Genomic DNA, 21,646 nt, shown 5'->3' with positions numbered 1-21,646 from the left:
AGCGCGAGAATTTTACATAAGTCTGTTAACTAACGTTGATAATTTCATATTCGGAAACTATCGCAGTTTCAATATTTCCGTATTAAGATTCTCGATTCTAATAAATGTTTTGAGTACGCTATCATAAGAGCGTCATATTATGATTGCGGGAGCGCTCTGTGGAAGCGCAAGTGTAAAATCATCACTTCGTGCCATCAGTAGCGGTTTAGTTATTTTTACGTAGTTGTTACGGTCCTGACGACGGCGGTTCTTCATTTTGCTTGTTTTTGATGAGATTTGTCGCGACGCGACGCTCTGATCCTGCGAAGCCATTAGATTTATCTTTAGCCGTCAAAAACGACGACACAGAGCCAATGACGACGGATCTCTTTCGGACAAAGCGAACATAAAGCAACTTGAGAGAATCCCGTTGTTTCATACAATTAACAAGAATATACGGCAATTATAAAATATAAAATAGAACATTTTTAAGTATACAGAAAAATGGGAAAAATGTATCTGTGTCACATTTATGTTCATTTCTATCAATGCAGATTAACTTTATCTCGGTTTAACTTACTTATTTTATCTTTTTCTATAAGGATTAGAGATTAAAGTTAATCTATATTCGTAGAAATGGATATTAGACATATAAAAACGTTTGATCTCTCATAAATTATTATATTCTATTCGTTTGCTATGTATCAGATTGATACACACAAAGGATACGCATAATTAATTGATAAGAACACATGGGGTTTTTCTCTTAATGACAATATATTTGTTTTCGGTTTTCGTGAATCTAGTAATAGAGCGCATATTAATATTATTGAGGATAACAGGCAATATATATTACAACCTATTTATATAATTAAGTCTATATATACAATGGGAGTATAGGATATTCAAAAGAAAGATCGTATCCATGATAAGAATCCATTTCTTTGCGTCTTCATCGCAGATTTTCTATTACCATCCTCTTCACTTATAGCGGAAGCCTCAGCGTGTTTTTATAACAAATTCTTCAATCACGTATATTCATAATTCCATCCATTCGTTAAGTACTTGAACAATGCCATATAATTAATAGTGACAATAATGATAATAATAATAATAGTAATAATAAAACGTAATATCAATAATGAAATAATACAATAATAATAATAATTTATTTTGCTATTACGTTATATAATAATACTTAACACTAAATTCTCCTAACGTTTTCTCTTTCTAACTTTTTACAAAAAGTTTCGCTTTTGGTTTTTTTTTCCGTGTCCGTTAACTTCTACTTACAAATCTAACAAACCGAGTTAACCTCGTTTAAGGTTTGAAAGGGTTTGGGACTAGACAACGACGTTCCTCATAACCCGATCCTAGTTGATTACATTTTGATATTCCTTTAGCTCTCCTCACCCTTTCGTTGAGCGTCACTCTTGTACACGAGTTAGCGCGTCGAGCGTTGCACTAACGAAATCGCTGACTAGTTTCTAATCATTACGGCTACTCGACTGTGCTAATTAAGGCACTGAATCACTAAGAGTAGACGCATGTACATTTTCTTCTGAGTTTTACGAAAAATTATCGATTAGATCAAGCGTCAGAAAATTATCGCCGACAATAATCAGGCGATACAAATGTTTAAAACGTACGCTTACGTTTAAAACAGATACTCTCATTAGAATCACTAATCGTTACAAAAAATTAAATTTTTTCTTGGATAGCGATAAGATGTGTTAGGCTCGCTCCGTATCAATGAGAGTGATTTATCAAATAAAATCGATTTACTCCTCGATCCTCTGCGAGTTCGCATCGCCATAAAATTGGTCGATGTTACTTCGTTTAGTATCTAGTTGCTTAACACAACAAGGCCTCGAAAGTAAGACACTTCGTTCGCTGATGTGCGATTTTAAGGCCACCGCGGCTAGATAAGACGTTTTCGACAATCATGTACGCTTCATTTTTTTTCTATAAATAAGTCACATTTATGATTCTATCTCGGTAAAATCAATTAATATCTCAACTAGTAATACGCGCAATATTTTATAGCTTGTAATAAATATCGATATATTTATATATATATATATATATATATATATAAGTAAAATAATGTTTTGATAAGCAACAGAGAGCCGAAACAAGCAGTGCGCACGAATTAATATATCGGTAGACAAGTACTTTGGAAGATATACCTTGTTATTACAACGTATTCTATATGTAGATATATTTATAGACGGTATCTATAAACAATTTTTGAAGAAAAAGAATAATTATGTAAGAATTACAATTATATATAGTTAAAATTATTATATATTATATATAATAATTATAACTATTATATATATAATATATAATTATATGTTACGTGATATATAATAGTTATAATTATTACATATTATAATTATTATAACTATAAACATATATGTGAACATATCAACATGTATATTTATATTAATAGCAAATTCTTATTCGCCAAGGAGGCTATAAATTCCGTCTCTCGCTTTCCTAAGGCGTTATCCTAAAAGTTGATCCATTACAGACAAACGCGACCTTTTTCTTCACCGGAAAACGCGCGTGAAAATATAACTTAACAACTTATAGCACTAGAAATTTTATTTATCATTACGTTTTTTATGATCTACTTAAAATTTAACTAAAATTTAAAACACGTTCTCTCCGAAAACGCGCATCTCTGTAACTGATTCTAAAGCTATTACGCGGACTTCTCGCATTAATCTTCGTCGATATATTTTTAGCGCATTCAATTAACTTTGTCGAAGACATAGAAGACATAGAAGACGAATATCGTGTGTCATAGCTACGAATGTTCTCTGAAGAGAAGTTTCTCGAGCGACACCGTTAAGATTGCTTACAGAATTCGTATGCGCGAACGTATCGTTCGATTTAGGAACCACCGACGAAAATGTATATAGGAGCGCACAGAATTATAATATTCGATAAATTAAAAAATCAAGTTATGTTTCAAAAATCATAACGTGTAGTTACATTTCGATACATCGCCCGGTTGTGACATTTTAGAATAAACATCAAATATTAGAATAACGTGATGTTCGAAAGCCAATAATAATAAAAGCCCTTTCACGCACATACCTTTTAAATACGGACCAAAGTACGTTCACTTAAGCCTCTTTTTTCGGCTCTCAAGTTCCGAATCGTTCGCGCGTCGAGGATCACTTTCCCGAACGAGCGATCGCCAGCTCGTTATAAATAATTATAATCGTAACTCTAAAAATCGGTGCGTCTTTTCTAAAATTCCACGTTATGTTGGTCGAGCGCGCCAGTTATCCAGGCTCTATGAGAGAAGAGAGAGGAAGATTCGATCGGGGAGGCGAAAAGGGAAGAGTACAGATTGTTAGCGAGAAGTTGCGGGTCACTGACGGGTCTGTCGCTTCGTCAAGGCTCATCCTCTTCGCCTCTTGCGATTCTCGCGGTTGGTGTATTCGCGAGACGTAATCAGGAACATATAGAATTCTCGAAAAATAACTAATAACGAGGAAGATGATGAGCCGATCCCCGAAGACGACAATCGAGGATCGAATGTGTCGCGCAGCTCTGTCACCCGTTTCTGTCTCGTAGAAGGCTTAGCTGCAACTATCTAATAAAGCTTTATTGCAATCTGGCCTCCTGAGGTGTTGTCTGATACGGTAAGCCTGGGAAAGCTGCTCCAGCTGCCGTTGCCGCCGCCGCTGCCGCTGCCGGTAGTCCTGCGGCACCTGGCAAAGTCGCGTACGTGTACGGTCCCACGTAACCTGCCGCGGCTGCATTAGCTGCAAGGAAAAAATTATGTCTCATAAGCATCATGCGTACTCAATATAATAATATGATATTTAATCTTATAATTGTTTTTATTGAAGCTTTTATTACAAAATTCTCATTTCTAAATACGTTTAAAATTTTACACATGAGAGATAACACATCTAGCGTACGTGTTCGAGGTAAAATATCGTTCCTTGATACGTAACAGATCATAGAAAAAGCCATACGCAAGCGATTTGTGCGCGTTGAGAATCTTATTGCGTGCCTCAGCTTTTTCTTTATATTACTATACACTTGTAATACGTAAAGCGAATAGTGCTTTCTCTCGTTGACCACCATCACTCACCGAGAACACCGCCACCATCACCACAGACAGCACAGACAGACTGGCAATATATTATATGCGTCAATTTTATAGTTCGTGAAGCGCATGCAAGATTTTATCCTGTTCGTTGTTCGCCTATTTTCGAGCATCGAACAGTGAAGAGACTTCGTGCGCGAACGTATAAGCTAATGTAAGAAATACATATGCAGTTATTTAAAAAAATTGAAAATAAAAAAATAAAAGTATGTAAGAAGTAATAAGAAAAGTGAAATTCTATTTCATAACTTGAAAACTTTTGAACTTACTGAGAATGTTCCTGTTTAATTGATATTGATACGAGGGTTGCAAAATATTCAACGATCGAATTCGAAAGAAAGCGAAATATCTATTTATTAACATATATCAACACAAAAGACGTAGCGGAGTTCCCACGACGGATCCGTCCGGAAATGCCGAAGGCTTTTGGAAAACGTAAAGGCGTGTGTGTATAGAATAAGAATAAGCGATACTTCATTGCATCCGCTTCGTGACGACATTATACATCCCCGACATCGGAATTATTATTCCCCTAACCATGCATAATTTGGTGCGTAGCAAAAGCTGCGCACATCAGGTTACGCGTTTCCCCAATTCAATTCCCTCCGCATTATCCCATGTATCCCCCGGAACCCCTTGTGAAAACGAAAACCAGATCCTGTGAGAACCCCGCTTGCGGATAAGCGCACTACGGACAGTAGCCCTCGAGGAAAGTGCGGCGGCGCAACCCTCCTATCTTCCCTCCCTATCTTTTTTTTTTTTTAAGATCTTCTACCGTAATCACGCAGCACGGACGGCAGAAATTGCGGCAGGAGAGTTTTCTCCAACCGTTGCTGCTGATGCGCCAACGTCGCACCGGGTCCGTTTTGCTGTTGCTGTTGGTGGGCTTGGTGGTGGTGTATCGGATAGTTGCTACCCTTGCTCTGGACACTATTCAAACACGTACCAGCCGCGGCCGCGGTGGTGTACGGATACGCCTCGGCGAAGTTGTACGAGGTGCCCGGGTAAGTCGCCGCGGCTGCCGCCGCGTTCTGGTACTCGTAGAACTGCGATGCCGCGGCGACGGCGGCTGCGTGGCTCAACTGCGTCGTCGGCAGCGGTACCAGACCACCTGGCGCCGCAGCCGCCAGGTAGGGCGACTGGTACACGTAGCCCGGTGGTACTCTGCAAAACGAAAATGACCGTTAGTTACGGATGTCAATGCAATGTCGGGCGCAACAACACTCGATCTAAGGCGGCGGATGTTTGTAAATTAAGTGCAATGCGACGCGCACTGACGGCAATATTATTATACTTTCTGAAGAAAGAAAAAGAAATTGAATGAAGCGAAATTAGCTCTTGTTATGTAGATCAAACGCTCCATTTCGTGCTAATGTTAATGCGAATATTAACAATCTTAAAAATTAATCTGTGCGAATAATTGTATTTTATTTTATATGTCAAGTCTGATTATAAGAATGAGAATTATTTGCCATAACTGGTTAAATAAAACGCCGTCTAGTCCGCTGAACAATAATTTACGAACAAGTACACCTGTTTTGAAGCGATCGAAAGCCATCGGACAATGCTCCGAATTTTCGAAAAAGATGCAACGAATAAATACGATAGCTTTCGTTCACTTCAATTATATACTTCTCTCATTTTATAGGATATAATGGAGTTAGGAAGGAAAGATAACGTACAGCAAATGTTACTCGTGTCATGATTAGGTATAATTGTGCATGTAAGAACATATTCTTCGTGAAACGTGTTTTTAATGTACAATTCGCGATGTTATAGGTCCGTTATAGGTCGTCAATCGGAATAAATATTTGAAAACTCGTCTGTCTCTTGATTATCTTGATGGTCGTATAAAGATAAAGATAAAGACGGCGATTATTTAAATGTCCCGAGAATCGACGTGGCAAAGACGTGTTTCTAATACACCGTCGATTCGTCAACGCGAAGAGCGCATGCGCGGCGAAAAACACAAACTTTCTTCATTGCGTTTCGCGTTACAAGAAGATTCTCGGCTCGACGGTCTTTCGCTCTCGAGCAGCTCTCTACCAACACCAAAAGCACGCAACACCAAACGGCAAAGTGAGCGAGGGACCGAGTTCTCTTCGACCGATCTTCGCGCATATGTAACATACGGACGATCGATCAAAATGCGCTTCTGTGTGTTTCGATATCAATCAATACGCGTGTGTATGTGTGTGAGCAAGAATATTAAGTGTACGCCATGTTTTGTTTCATGTTCCAAAGTAGCATATCTTCGAAAGGTTTAACTTAATCGTACCCTTAAGACGAAACTATTTTTTTCTTCTGTTTTCTATATACAAGATATGCGATCTCGGCTTTGTGATGAAATGTTCTGTACACAAGTATTGAAAGTCCCGCGCTTTCTCTTAGCTTAAATATTTTAATAATTAAATCCGAGAATTAAAATTCTACTGAAGCAAACTTCATTTAAAATTAATTGAGAAGTCAGATTTTATTTCCACACTCTCGAAGTTATTAAAATCCATTAATATTTTCGATAATACAAGATTCTTCTAATACAGTCTTTTATCAAATGTTTATTACGAAAATAATCAATTCCATATTTACTGGCGAATTCATTAAGAACTGAGAGAAACTCGCGTCTTTTAATCCATTTGTACACACGTGTGCATGTTCAATACGTGCATTCTGATGATATGCCAGTTGCAATATTTATACAGAAAAACAACCATTAATTAGAAAAATAATTACATTTACATCGTTCCTAAGATACGTATTTTTATTTTTCTAGTTAAAGCGCGTTTGAATAAAATTCAAAGAATGTTTGAAGAGTTTGTAAACATAAAAAAATACCATTTCACTGATATTTCATCACAGAAAAAATGCAATTTACACCTACATCGGTATCTTACTTTTGAAAGGCAAATCACATCCTCGTAAAAAAAGAGAAATCAATTAACATCAGGATGCACGGTAAATGTGTGAGTATATATGTGCGTGCTTACGTTCGACGGATAATTCATTGGAAAAAGAAAGGACGACGGGCCCGGGAAGCGGAAGGAAGTAAGTCGATGTGAAAACGGTAACGTTGCTCTCAATGTGGTATCAATAATAAGGCGAAAAACGTACGCAACAATCCAAGAAAAAAATCTTTCACGTGTTGGCAAAACAACAGCAAACCAACGACAAACGTGTATGTATAGGTGACTGCACGAAATATAAATACTTCTCGGCACACGGCACACGATTATCTAACACCAACGTTAGTACCTAAATTCACAGATCTAAGGAAACGTCCCGAGTTCGTTATTCTCCGATTTTTACTATCTTTGGATATGCCGTAGAGTATCTTAAAATAAGATACACATATATTTTTATAAATCAGACTCTTTTTTTGCAGATTTAGGGGACGAACTCGATATTCCTATTCATTATCACTTGAATCATAGAATGCATAGAAAAAATAAAAGATTAAACTGATATTTTTTTTGCCACTTGCCATATTTAATTGGAATATAATAAAAACATTATTATACTGAATATTGGTGTGTTGAAAATTATGAAGTTTTTTATTTTATTTAAATAGAAAAATGAGTAAAATAATATCGCACTGTGAATAATGTTTTCGTACAATAAGTATGTTTATGCGCTACACTATCCAGTAAATTTGCTCGTTGCGTTTCGCACGTCATTGCAACGACGAGTACAAGCATTCTGCATGCATTCATGCATGTGTGTGTGCATCGCATTCGTTACGCATTATGTAATGTTTTTATCAGTTTTATTCTTAGAACGTGTCGAGTTGTCGAAATTACATCAATGTCACGTTACTGCATCCCTTAAATCTGCGACAAAGTGCATTTGAAAAAAAAATATAAGGCGTCACTTAATTTAGATTACTCCAGAATATATCCAAATTCAGAAAAATCGACGCTAGACGTCTCAAAACGTATCCCCGTACGAAAGGAAGAAAAAAAGATAGTACATCTCACGGCAGTGCCTCCGTCTCCCTTACGCTTTCTCTTTTACTCTTTGCCTTTCTTTACTCTCCTCAAATAATGACGCGCGGAAGATCCCGACTGGCGTTCGATCACCCGCGAAATTTGTTCACCGATTCGCAATTGTTTCTTATCGATCGACGTGTACTCTGCGAATACATAAAAAATATATAGGATAGGTAAATTCGTTTTCTAAGTTCGTGTATACCGTTGTGTTTTAAATTTTATTGTATGTATTATCTCGAGTAATTTGCAATTAGATATGCAATCAATATTTTGCTTAATGCTTAAACATATAATTTTGAAAATTTGGTTTAATCGATTTGACAAATCGACTAAATAAATATTGATAAAAGAATTAAATATTTAACGTTTAATATGGAACGTAAAGCGAACATTATTATATATTAAAAAGATATAAGCATTTATATATATGAAATTTAAAAATACTAACAAGAGTGTTGACCTCTCTATAAATATAGATAGACAGATGAGTGACGCAAGTTTTTAAATCCTATTTAAAAAATCAAACTTGAGATTATAATTTTATCTCTGTACAGTCTGATTGCCATCGGTATTAAGTAAACCTAGTTTCGGCACGCGATTCTCAATAAGCTGTATAAACGCATATCGTACATAGTCAATTATGAATTGAGGGCCAACAGATATTCGATAAATGATTAAACGGTAAAGAGCGATTCCGTAGTTTCGAAACAGAGGCCGAAGGAGTTCGGCCTCTTTCCCGGAGACAGCCCTGAACTTTTTAGCGGATCGATAATAGCCAGTGTCCAGTCTGCGAAGGAAATCAATATGTCGTCCTGCAGCTCCGAACGGCAGAGCTCCTCCGCAACGCGCCGGATTGGTGCCCGGTGACCATTATCACACAATCGCAAACAATCGAGAGCGCTTCGACACGCGTGTCGTACGTCGCTTAATTCGAACGAGCATGTCAAGTCGCGTGCTGCAACGGGGGAGGGAAAAGAATCACAATGGCCGTAGAATCGACGACCTTGAATTGGAGCTGTCATCTAGGATGGATGACCCACGCGGTCGATGAGCATTACATGACGCGAGGAGGGCGAAATTATAATAAAGATAAAAGGAAAAGAGCGATATGTCGCTATAACGCTATAATGTCGCATTGCGGACGAGCGGCATTTTTTATCTGCACCATTTGAAGAGGATCCGGCCGAGCGGGAATCCGATTCGCGTCAAATTTGCCTGGCGATTTGCGAGGTGAATTGCGTTGTCCGCGGGACATTGAAACGTGTAAGAAAGATATAACAAAGATGACTGTTCTGAATGAGCGTCCTTAGACAGGAAAAATATCTATCGCTTTTACGCCGTACTCCAAGAGCCTATAATTTTTCTCTTTCTCTCCGTGTTTGCTATAACATTAATTGTAACTTTACAACAACCTAACAACACATATATTTATTCACATTAAAACTTAAGAGACTCGAGCAAATTGTATGTTGTTTGTATAAAAGAAAGATAAAATCGGCGACCTTGGCGCAGCGAAGTGCAGTAGATCGAGGAGCATAGGAATAGAAAATTTATGCACTGATGTTATGCACTTTTTTTTATCTCAGTTCCGGTTCTAAAATATTTGCTCAGTTTAAAATGTCTCGCAAATTATCATCGAGGTATCTCGACGTTGCTCTTAACTGAAACAGAGAGAGATTCGCTGAAAAGTAGAAAAATAAAAATAACAGAGAAGCGTGACATGATAAATGAAATTCGACACGTTGCGCGGCAATCGATCTATCTGTACAAACAAACGCACGGAAATTAATAGGAGTATTGTCAATTTTATTGACATCGAAGACTGTCAGCCACCTGCTGAACTTTTCAGTGACTCACACACACAAACAGAATACTTAAAGATTAATTGATGGACGATCGTTAAAAATATCTCGCTTGTTCTTTCGTTCATTTTAGATTTTCCATTGACTCATATACTTAATTCCTGTTAACTTAGAAGAAATCATGAACAGAGATAAGGAATACAATTTTCTAGTTAAAACACATGCTGAAAGAAAAATTATATAAAAATGTCTAAATATATTTATTTTCTCGAGATAGCAAATCAAAGTTTTATCATATTTTAATAACAGCTATTTCGTTAAAATAATTATCATGGTTAGGACAGAATATCTATAAACGTTTGAGGAAAAAAAATATAAAACCGTATATTAATCCTCTATGACGTCTATGACAAAAGAAATTTTTGTTTCATTACTGGTCCAGAATTATCAAGTTGCATCAACATTCGATATTTTTTTCGCGGTCTGAAAACAAAGAACCAGACAGCCCGCGAGTGACGTTCCCTTCTTCGTATACAGTCTCGCTTTTCCATTGCTTTTTTGCTTCAACATTTTCCATCGAATTTATCTGTCGGTCGCATCTCAGCCGAGGTACGTGCATTATGGATAGCTCGCGTGTCCTCAACCCCTCTTTTCCCATTCTAACGTGTTCTGTTCTGTTCTCCTCATTCCACGTATGTTTCCAGACCGGCGCGCGCGTCCGTCCCCGTCCAGATGGCAATTTTCAATCCCAATTGCCCCCATCGCTGTTTCCCTCGCACTGAGCGACAAGCATGAGGAAATCTCACCGAACGCAGAATCATTGAGAAATTATCACTAAAGACGTAATAAAATAAAAATCAAATACGCGGCCGTGGGCTTATCTTTCTCTTACTGTTACATATTTTACTACGAGTGAAGATTTTTCATGTTCTAGGATAATTTCCACAATATGTAAGAAAGATGAGGATGTACGATAGTCACTTAGCAATGTTAATAGCAAAAAGTTTTTAAATACATACAATCAAGGGAATGCGAGAGGAAATGTTCATGAATTGCTAATATCCACGTGGCGTGGGCGAGAAAATGTCCTCGTATTATACATGTCTCGCGGGAATTAATGTAATTGATGGGAAATGCATAGAATATTTACGATCTCATCAAAAATTATAAATGATGTGGGAAAAGATATGTCGTGTTTTATAACAAATATCCGGAAATAACTTTCACGCTCACGATATTTTTTATATAAGTATGTTTATACAAATACGTTTATCCTATATGGCGATGCAACGATAAGATATACATATAGAGTTTCATCAAGATATAGAGTTAAATTCCACCGAATTGTCATTATCAAAACATTATGACATTTATGCCAAGATTTATTATAGTTTAGAAAGACACACGTGGGTTACGTGATTTCTCTTAAACGCACGTATCTGCGCATCTAATCAGATTTTCATAATGCCGCGAGACCTCGTACGGAATTATTCTGTCAAATTTCATCGGAAGCCATATTCATGTATATAGTAATAAAAGATAAACCGCTAATTGATCGCGAGAAACGCATCGATCGATCTCATCACATCAGCGATAAGGAAAACAATGGAGGCGTACCGGGCATACTAAATTGCATTCATATCACCGGTTTATTTTATACATGACGCGGATAGTCGCAAACTTTACAAATCAAACTAGAAAGAATACTGATTATTTTCCGGTATACGCTTAAACTCCAATAATTATGGATTATTTACGTCAAGAGCTCGAAAGTTTTTGCTAAATCAAATCTCAGGATCATAAAAATAAAGAAAAAATGTTCTTTAATACTTAATACAAATTAAATTTTTTCCTGAGAAAAATCAAAACGTAATACTTAAAAAATTTAATATTAAACAATAAACGGTAAACTTCTATTATGTTCGGTAAATAGAAACTTTTATTTCACTTAGAAATTTATGAAATTAGAAAATAATTTTTAAAAGAACTTGCTCATGCAATGCGGAGACGAAATAACGTCCGACGAACCTCATCCTTCGGCCCGTATTTTTCGTCCTTGAAACCTTCGTGTAAAAATAGGGCGGTCGGTTTTAACAGACGCATAATTCCTACAATGAAGAAGCGCGATGCGATGTACGACCTTTTACACGATCGATGTAACATACGAATAACAGACAAAAAAAAAACGTACCGTACGTACGTCACATTACGGCGATTCCCGCGAGAATGAATGCGCACGCTTGTCACAGCAATTTAAAAAAAAATATCGTCAGGATCGATAAAAATAATGGTCCCGGGAGAAATTTTACTAATATTAAAAAATATAAATTTGCGAAAGAATACGAAGTGAGTTGAGCGACAAACAACAAGCTATAAGATTTTTATCTGAATAGAGTAACGGTACATCACATGCACAGCAGAAATAATTTACACTTTCAACTGTGTGAAACAGAAAATAACTCGCCATGTATGTAAAATATCACTCTTTATCAATTATCATTATCATTATCAGTCTTTATCAATTTTTTAATCACTGCGACGAAATATTAGGAAGGAAACGTATTTCCCGGCAACTTTTTGCCGCGACTGCCGACAAATCCTGGAATTTCCGCGTCTCTTTGTAAAACGCTAAACAGAAAGACCAGCGAGGTGAGGGACACAAAATCGTTCCGCAGTCACGAAGAGATCCCCGTATCGTCCCTTCGTGACGGATCTAAGTGACCACCCTCGATTTCCGACGCAAAGTGGCAGAGCACCGCGATTAGAATCTCCCGACTTTTCCCTACGTGCATTACCACGCAACTTAATGACGTAGTATACGAGGGGGGAGGGGTGAATCGTAGCGACAGGGGTTGTTCAATCAACTCCATTAATTCGTGCGTGCGGGCCGCTACGACCCCCATGACTATGGGGCGATCGTTAACGGTAAGGACGATGAAGCGGAAATGCGCGTTAGCGAAGCGGAAACTGTCGAAACACCTTGCACGATACGTTACGACACGAAAGATCCATGATCTAGTAACCGATATATCTCTTCTCTTTTTTTATTTGTGGAAATGTATTAATCGATAGGCTATTGATAGGCGTAGGATTTAATCTCTGTTATTGAAGAAATCTGTGATATTCAAAAATATCTTTAAAAAGAAATCGCGTAATGTCTCGTGAAATCTAATACAATACATATATAAATCTATACAGGATTCCCGATAGAGCTAGGTATCTTTATCACAGATAAAATAATTTTCAATCGGATGTTTTTAGGGATGTTGAACACGAACGCGAAATTAATTTCATTAGCTCCGGCGTTAATGTAATTGCAGAGGAATACAGTCGAACAGAGAGAACAGCTGAACAAAGAAAATGATGCTTTAAAGACACGCTTCGTATAGGCATTTGAATTAGCGATATTTCCATTTCGCTCTCGAGCGACATTTACATAGGACAAGGTACATCGGTCAGCGCGTAATCTCGCTATCATCTCCCTTCCGTATATACTCGCGCGCGATTATTAAATGTGTCACGGAATGCGACGTGGTCGATTTTACACGCGTGCGGATACATCGGTGCGGCACGTGGTGCCTCGCGACCGTCCACGATCGCGCGGCAATGCGTTTCCGCATCGTATACGCGAGTGCACGTAGATTTCTGTGGATGTGTGTATGTTTGTATAGTACATATGCGTATGCGTATCCGTCGCGTATCCGTAAAGCCACCTGCGCACTCTGTACGCGCATGTGTGCACCGGGCGCAAATGTATATATGCATGACGGGCCGATGCGCAGTGCACGGATTGTGCGGGCGCCGGCGCCGTGGATAATCCAATGGGATGATCTGCCAATCCTTGGAAAGCAGACCGGACCAATGGTGACTGCGAAGGGTGGTGCCACACGACGACTTAATTGTTCTCGGTACGCGCAGATCCGCCAAGAATACGATTCGGCAAATGTGTACGAATTAAGAAACGCGAGGAGGCACATGCTTGGAGAAAGAGGAAGATTCTTTATTTTACTTTCGACGAGAACGGGAAAACGTTTAAGAATTACACGCATGGATTGATAAGATAATACGCGGCAATTGTAGGATTTTATGTTTATGCTATTGCTCGTATTGTAAAAATCTATCGTTGGCTTTTTTTCAAACTAGAAATAATACGCGTTAATGCCAATTAAATAGCCCCTAAAAAAATCAGGTAGTTTCTTTACTCAACTTCAGGAAGTTAAAATACACGCGTGACACCGATAAAAATATATTACTTTTACCGTGTTACACGCAGCGATGTAGAAACGCCGCGACAGATAGACAGCGGTAGACGAGGAAAATTTATTTCTTACGCGTTCACTCGAAAATATAATTTATGTCTATCTCAAAGTGCGTGACAGTTCTCTAAAATTTCGGGGAGATCATCCGGAATCGCGTCGTTCTAAAATTCGAGATGCAAGTTTAAATGCGGCCTCAATGTATTTATGTAAATGCGATACAGAACGTTCGCTGTGCTGTCTCGTGGTGCGATGTTACGGCTTGCGTCAGAAGAGCGACGACGACAGGTGGATGGGAGCCGCGGCAATGAAAATAGAAATGGACCTTTAACACCCAGCACCGTTTCATCTCTCCGAAAAGAAATGGGCATAAATCTTATTCCCGCCCAACGAGACGTGTGAGACGGAAATGAAATACCGAAATGTGGTACTCGACGTTAGAATCGACTGTTTCAAAGGACGCATGAGTCAATGATTTTTACGAATGAGTCAGAAAAAGTATATACCTTTTCCTAAGGCAGCATTGTATACCACATAGAAGATACGTATCTAGCAACGCGGTGACATATTTTTGAAGCGTTCCATATTTACTTTGATGTACAGATATCGCTGAATGTGTGTATATAGATCAAATTAGAGAGAAGTGGCGTAAGAGCCCGGAAATACGACCGTACATCTAAAAAATGGTGTATTATTCTTTCAGGGATAATTAGAACTAAACAATGTATGAAATGACTCTCGCGAACTATTCTCGCGAAAAAGAAAATTCGAAGCAGGAAGCATTCATCTTGAGCCAAGAATTTGAGTCATCTTTCTTAATTCAGTCGCGATTTTCGGTATACATATAACGAATGGGTATAGCAGCGAGCGGAAATGATGCGCGAGAGCATAAATAAGCGTGGATTTTTTAACACGGCTCGACGCTACAGATCGCCTTCGTAAAGACGGCCTTAAATCGCGTTAGAATCCTCTCGATAGGGCCTTCGAGCAGTGGCGGCTCACAGTTAAAGAGAAGCTGACATGAGGGACAGGTGGTGCTAAATAAAGACTGGGACCGTCGCCAGCCGCGGCTCCAAGATGGCCGGCCGAGACGTTCGGCGTCGTCGTTCTTCGTCGTCGTGGTCGTCGTGGTCGTCGTCGTCGTCGTCGTCGTCGTCGTCGTCGTTGTCGGCGTCGGCGCTCGCTTACGACACAAATTTACCGTCGGACGGAACCGTCTCTGACGTCTACCGCAACGTCCGGACCGGTGTTGGATTTCACTTTTCCACCTACGTTTCGCTAATTCGAGGACGCGCGTCGCGAACCACGCATCTACGCCTATGCGTGACGCCGACAGCGACGTTTTTGCCAATAACGCGTGTCGACGTGCTAAATGCGAATTTTCGGACGATATAGTCCGCGAATATTCTCCCGTGACGAAAAACTTCGCCAGTGTGCAACAGCGCTGCGCCGCATTGCACTCCGCAAACATAATGAAAAATCTAATTTTCAAATTCATCCAACATCTAAAAACATATAATCAACAGTTCTCCATTTATTGTGATATATTATGCAATTTATTTAAGTACGTTTATACAATTGCAACTTTCTTTACGTTTGAATGTGACAGTAACGCGAGCTTTTAAAAGTAGAACTAAATTAAAACTAATTGACTTTATTAGATAATATCTTTGGTAATTTGGATCTGTAATTTCGATCACGCGAGAGTCAATTGGCCTTTGCATGGGGCTTTGCCGGATCGCACAAAAAATGAATCCCCTTCATATGACGCTTCTATATATTCACGCTTCTTTCGTGTGATTGCGACACGTTTCTTCGCGAGATGAGGAAAGTCAGGACCATCTCTCTCTCTCTCCCGCGACCTTTTATTAAGAGGCGAGAAAAAAGGGAGTTGTTTCAGATTACTCCGCAAAAAAAATCACCGCAAAGAGCGATAGCGAATCAAACTATAAGAGTTTCTGCCTTCTGCGTACATATGTACACCTTTGGCACAGTCGCGAAAACAAAGTAATTATAGTAATCTCGAGCAGACTTATTGCAATAATGACGATCCTACAATTGATACATGCTGCTTCCGATAATTAATACTGAAGTAAATTAAAAAAAAGTCACCCACGACGACGCCATGATCCGTTCCGCGACTTCATGACGTAGAGCTCGTAGAGCTATATATGTATATTTATGCCGTGTTATTTGAAAGTTCAAAAAAATCACCCACGTACAACACCAAAAAAATACAACACCAATAGCGACACCAAGTGTAGTGTAAGCCTTCACCACACACACAAGATTATTAATTAATATTATAGTGGTTAGCGGATCCTATACATTGCAGTCTCCGACGGGTATTTCGTGAAAGACACTTCGATCCACCTTATCGCATTCCAAGGAGGAGTATACTCATCTCGCATCGCCTCCATTGCGAATCCTAAACTGATGTGTTAGCTTTACAGAAATAATTTCGTTGAATCGCTCTTCTCGTCCATTTCGAGCATGCGTGAATTTTTCTCTCGACCACATCTCTCCCGCCGCGTCTTAATATTGCTTATTTAATATTGCTATATGTTCATTTATATCGCGAATAAGATTAATGATCTAGGAAGAGACAGCGATTTATTAAAGCGGAATTTTTTTTTTTGCAAAAAATTACCTCAATTGTTGGTACAATCGGGTGCAATTTATGCGTTTTCCACATTTCAACGAAATTTTCGTGCGGCATTGAAGAATCCACCGAACCAAACGAGGTGAACCGCGATAGGATCGATTGTCGCGCAATCAAAAATTAATACACGCCGTTCGTGTCTCAAGTGCCGGTCGATTTCCGGCGGAGCCCAAAAGAAGAAAATCTCCCAGTTCGCGAAATCGCGGTCGCGTTTCTTTTTATTCAACCGAATTCCAACGTTTCTTCATTCTCTCGGCTTCTGCACTTGGCTTCCATCTATCCGTTTCTCCGTTCTCGCGGAATCGCGAAAGGCGCTTTAGGCGAGCAAACGAGGCACGAGGAGAAGCCTGCATGGCCTACGTGGTCGAAAGACTAAATATTTATAAGCAATGGCCGGACGGTTCGTTGCGGCGGATCAGATACGCTTCTTCCTTGGTTTGCGTTAATTTAACGAAGAAACCTCTCCTATTTCGTAATTTATACGGCTCTTTATGCCATTCACAATCATATTTCATATCACGGTTCTTTAATTCAAAGAGGAAACAATGCAGTCGGATTGATGAAATACGTTTAGGGGGGGGGGAGTCAGCTTAGCTACAAGACGCGTTAAAATGTCTAATAAAATACGTCGTTCGTTTCGACTAAAAAACAATAAATAACCCAATGCAAAAGGATACATTGTGAAAATTCGTGCCTAAAATTGGAAGACGCTTTACCCTCGCTCCGTTTTAGTATTCCCGCCACCATAGGCAAACAAAAAGATTAATTATAATTAACGGAGTACAATATACACATAAGAAAATAAAACAAATTGCCGAAAGGCAAAATTTTCAAAAATACGTTAAAGTGAAGAAAAAGATTATGCATTTAAAAGATTGTTTAAAAAAATAACCGCTCGGTAAGAATAAACGAGTAACGCTTTACTCCCTAAACTCTAATTGCGAATTATTAGTTTCAATGATTAAAGACCGATAATTGACCGAGAAAATTACGTCAAAAGTTTCATTATTATTAAACTAATTGACAGTATAATACTGCACGAATACTGCTATAGATTGAACATATCGTTCTTTATTTTAAGATTTATTTTTCTCAATGTGTTAATGAGTAAAAGAGAAAAATTAGTTATAAAGAATTTGCAGTTTTAGTGTCTCGAAGTGATTCTTAAAGATTTTGAAATAATAAATATGATCTCTCGAATTATTTAATATCTGAGATAACATTGTTTAGACTGATAGCATTATCCCTTTTGTCTTTCTTTTCTATGCCTGTTTATAATTAAAAAAAAATTTGCCGATCAGACGAAATAACGGACTACAACATTTCGATTTTATTTTATACGAGCGGTAAAACGTCAAATCAAAGAGGTAACAGCTATCTAAACTGCGATTATTATTGCTACAATTATCATTATTATTATTATGCTTATTAAGAAAAAAAGTGTGAAGAGTGTAAAGATATAATATTAAAAAAAACTAACACCAAATAACAAACAATCGCAAATCTCTCAGCAACCGCAATCATTATCATCACTTCACGTCAGTTTCACTAAGAAATAAGAAACAAGAAAAAAAAACCACAGTCAAAAAAGTACGTTAGGAGAAGAAGAACAGGCCGATCCCCGGAAGATCTTCGCTATGTACTTCATGGAAAGAAATTCGTAGGTACTCATACGTGTAGATTTCTGATACGTGTGCGTGTGCCGCTTTCTCTCTCATTCCCTTTCTCTCTCTCTCTCGCTCTTTCACCGATCGCTAATACATTTGCCCTTTTTTTCTCTCTTTCTTTTTCATGTCTTTGTCTCTCTTTCGCGTTAATATGGGGTCCTTAGAATGGCCCTTGGCCGTCTCAAGGATCTCGGAAAGAGAACTCTCTGCCCGTCTCCTTACGCGCGCGCGTCAGGATGCTGAAACGTCATATATATGGTGTCTTAAAAAAAAAGCTCGTAAAATTACTCGACCGTGCGGCTCCGTTAAGCGAATGGGTTGTTGGCTCTTAAACATTGCATTACCGACTATTAATTACCGTCGTATCGATATTCCCGAGAAATTCTTACGCAAAACTAAACGACTCGTGTGTTCGCTGCAAGGATGGATTTCAAAAATTTTATTCTCATCGATAATTCGAAAAATTCAAAGCACGAAAAATTCTCGATTCCATTTACAAGATATCGATCAGCAAATTTACATAATCGCTGCGCCAATGATCGATTATTTTGCAATTTAACTTGCCTATGTGATAATTGAAAGAAAAATCGCGCGCGAAAACGATTTCATTGACTTGCAGCGAATAAATTCGGTAGCCATCGATTATAAACGATCACGAGGATTCCTGACTTTAGGCTACTTTGATCTAGCTACAGTTATGACATTTAAGTTATTAATATCCGTCGACAAAGCACATAAATGTAGACTCACCCGTATTGTCCGGGAAGCACTGTTGGATAACCAGCCCGGATGCCTGCAGCGAACGGGAATGCTAGAATCACAAATATAATCGGTGAATCTCAGTTTTTAATACCTAATTCTATATTTCTTTATTATTATAATTGAATCGCTTAATATACACTTAAACATTCTTTTGCTAAGTGTTAAGAAAATCTTGAAAATTTTATTTTTGTATCGTACAATGAAACGTCTACCTTTTTCGAGAGAAATTTTTCTTCAAATAATTCTGTTATTTACTAAATGTGTGTGGAAATTACAAAATAGTGCAATAATAATTATCACTCTAATTTTATAAATAGATGTCTTCTTTTTGAAATATAATCAAAATTAACTAAAAAATTTTCAATTGAGATGTATGATGATTTTATCATAAGTAAAATTAAAAATAGGAACAAATGTGAAAAATTTTTTTCATTACATTGTAAGCTTAATCATTCGTAGCATATATGATCCTACAGGATTTCATCATATATTATTTCACACAGTTAACAAGAATAGTAAAAATAATTCATATTTTTAGTCAGAAATCTATGTCATGTGTCATATCTTACAATATAGTAATGTCATGTTTCATTCATTGGTATAATCAATATAAAACTAGTATCCGTTCAAATTCTGCCGGATCGATATACGGGACAAAATTATCATTACGAAAATAGCGGGCGTAATATCTCTCAATCTCGAAGAGATAACCAGCAAACAAAAATTCGCTTGAGTCGTGATAAATTAGAAATCTATGCTTTTCACGTTGATGACTGAATAAATCATACGATTTTAAAGACTCGCTATCGATTCGCAAATATTTTCATGTTTTTTGACATTATTTTGTTTAACAAAATTTCTGATAATGATTATTCGATAACTGTTATGTCCTATGCTATTTGACGGTGTAGCGCCGTCGAATAGAAATAAATAGAAGCAGACACATTGATGTACGTGAAACATGCGCACGAATCCACGTACTGATGCTTCAATGGCATGCTCGCTATCTGAGAGTACATTATGGCGTGTAATAAACTTGAAATGGCCAATAATAACCGAATATATATCACGATTGCCGTCCTATCAAGAATATGTTTCGCCCTTCCTGTTGCAACATGGCGCAATATAACTTTTCTAGTATATTTTATAGTATAGTTCATTTTCAGAAATTCAATATAATTGACAAAGTTTTGTCTTTCCCCTTTTTAGAATTTTACGTACCAAATACAATCCTGTTATATTTATACATAGATAATTTTAAAAAAATTAGGAGCAGAAGATTTAGAATAATCAACTCTACGTTTTTGTTATACAAAAATTAGTAATTTTCTAATCAAAATCGACTCGAGTCAAAATACTTTTTGATAGAATTTTTGAAGCTCTGTCCAAAACATTCAAAAATTAGATATGTAAAGAGATATTTTAATCTTTAAATCGAACAAACTTGAAAAGTTTCCACCAAGAAATTATAAACAGCCACGACTTCTTCTATTCTTGTTTTTATTGAGTGATGTTAAGTGTTAGTAAAACTTTTGTCTAAAAATGAAATCAAAATAGAAGTGTGGATTTAGAAAGTAATTTACGTCATCAAAAGCAATTGCGAACATTATAACGTATACTGGCAGCTAAAACTTGACTTTAAAACGAGATTCTCACTCAGCATTAAACTGGAGACAATTCTTGTATCAGAAAAAAAGAAAGCCGGACAAGACCGGTACTCGGGTTAAACGACGCAAATTTAGACTTAGGTCTCGAAGCGCCAAGCTATGCTGGCTCAAAGCCACCAAGAGAGTTCGAGAGAATGACTCAGGGGACACTTCACTACTTGGCTGATCGTCACATTCGTGCTTTTCGTTTCACATCTATATACGTTATTGTATAGTTTACTTGTATATAAAATCATTATTGTGTTTCTCGTGATTATTTCTTGGATGAAACTTTGAAGAATGTGCCATTTCAAATGCTACGATAACAATATTTTTTATCTGTCGCAATTAACGTCGAAAATAAATTGCGTTGATAAATGTTTCTTCAAACTTAGACGTATACGATTACTAAATAATGCGACAGATTTCTTATCCTACATGTGTGTCCAAGATGCGCGTATTGCAACGAACGAAGTTGCAGAGCTGGCAATGTATCAACAGCGTAAAACTCGTGACTGTAACACGCAAATATCAAAAATACGAAATTCAAATACGATGTTGTTCCTAGATAGAAGATGTGAACGCGATTCTTAACCGGCTAAAAACGCATATGGGTATAATGATTTAATCCAAAGTTAAGGTTTGGATAATTTAACGAAATTTCATGCGAATACGACTAAAAATTAAATGTCTTGTTAATATTCGTGAATTTCATGACAAAATCAATACTGATTAAGTTGGTATTAAATCC

General features: G+C 37.6%; 1 protein-coding gene across 2 annotated transcripts in view; it reads right to left on the bottom strand.

The window, feature by feature from the left end:
• Positions 1-737: 737 nt before the first annotated feature.
• The window catches only part of LOC143895114 (RNA-binding protein 24), a 30,626-nt gene continuing 9,717 nt past the window's right edge, over positions 738-21,646 (bottom strand). The window contains exons 4-6 of one of the 2 annotated variants that reach the window (XM_077401955.1): positions 19,238-19,298; positions 4,890-5,278; positions 738-3,764 (exon numbers count right to left, since the gene is read on the bottom strand). In XM_077401955.1, the coding sequence (XP_077258081.1) occupies positions 3,604-3,764; positions 4,890-5,278; positions 19,238-19,298 (611 nt within the window). In that variant the 3' untranslated portion in view covers positions 738-3,603. The remainder of the gene's footprint in view (positions 3,765-4,889; positions 5,279-19,237; positions 19,299-21,646) is intronic. The other variant, XM_077401956.1, reaches the window with a different exon arrangement.

The sequence above is a fragment of the Temnothorax americanus genome, unplaced genomic scaffold (assembly GCF_048541705.1).
Source record: "Temnothorax americanus isolate GAGA-0224 unplaced genomic scaffold, ASM4854170v1 Scaffold15, whole genome shotgun sequence".
Classification (NCBI taxonomy): Eukaryota; Metazoa; Arthropoda; class Insecta; order Hymenoptera; family Formicidae; genus Temnothorax; species Temnothorax americanus.
This window is presented reverse-complemented; position numbering and strand designations above follow the sequence as displayed.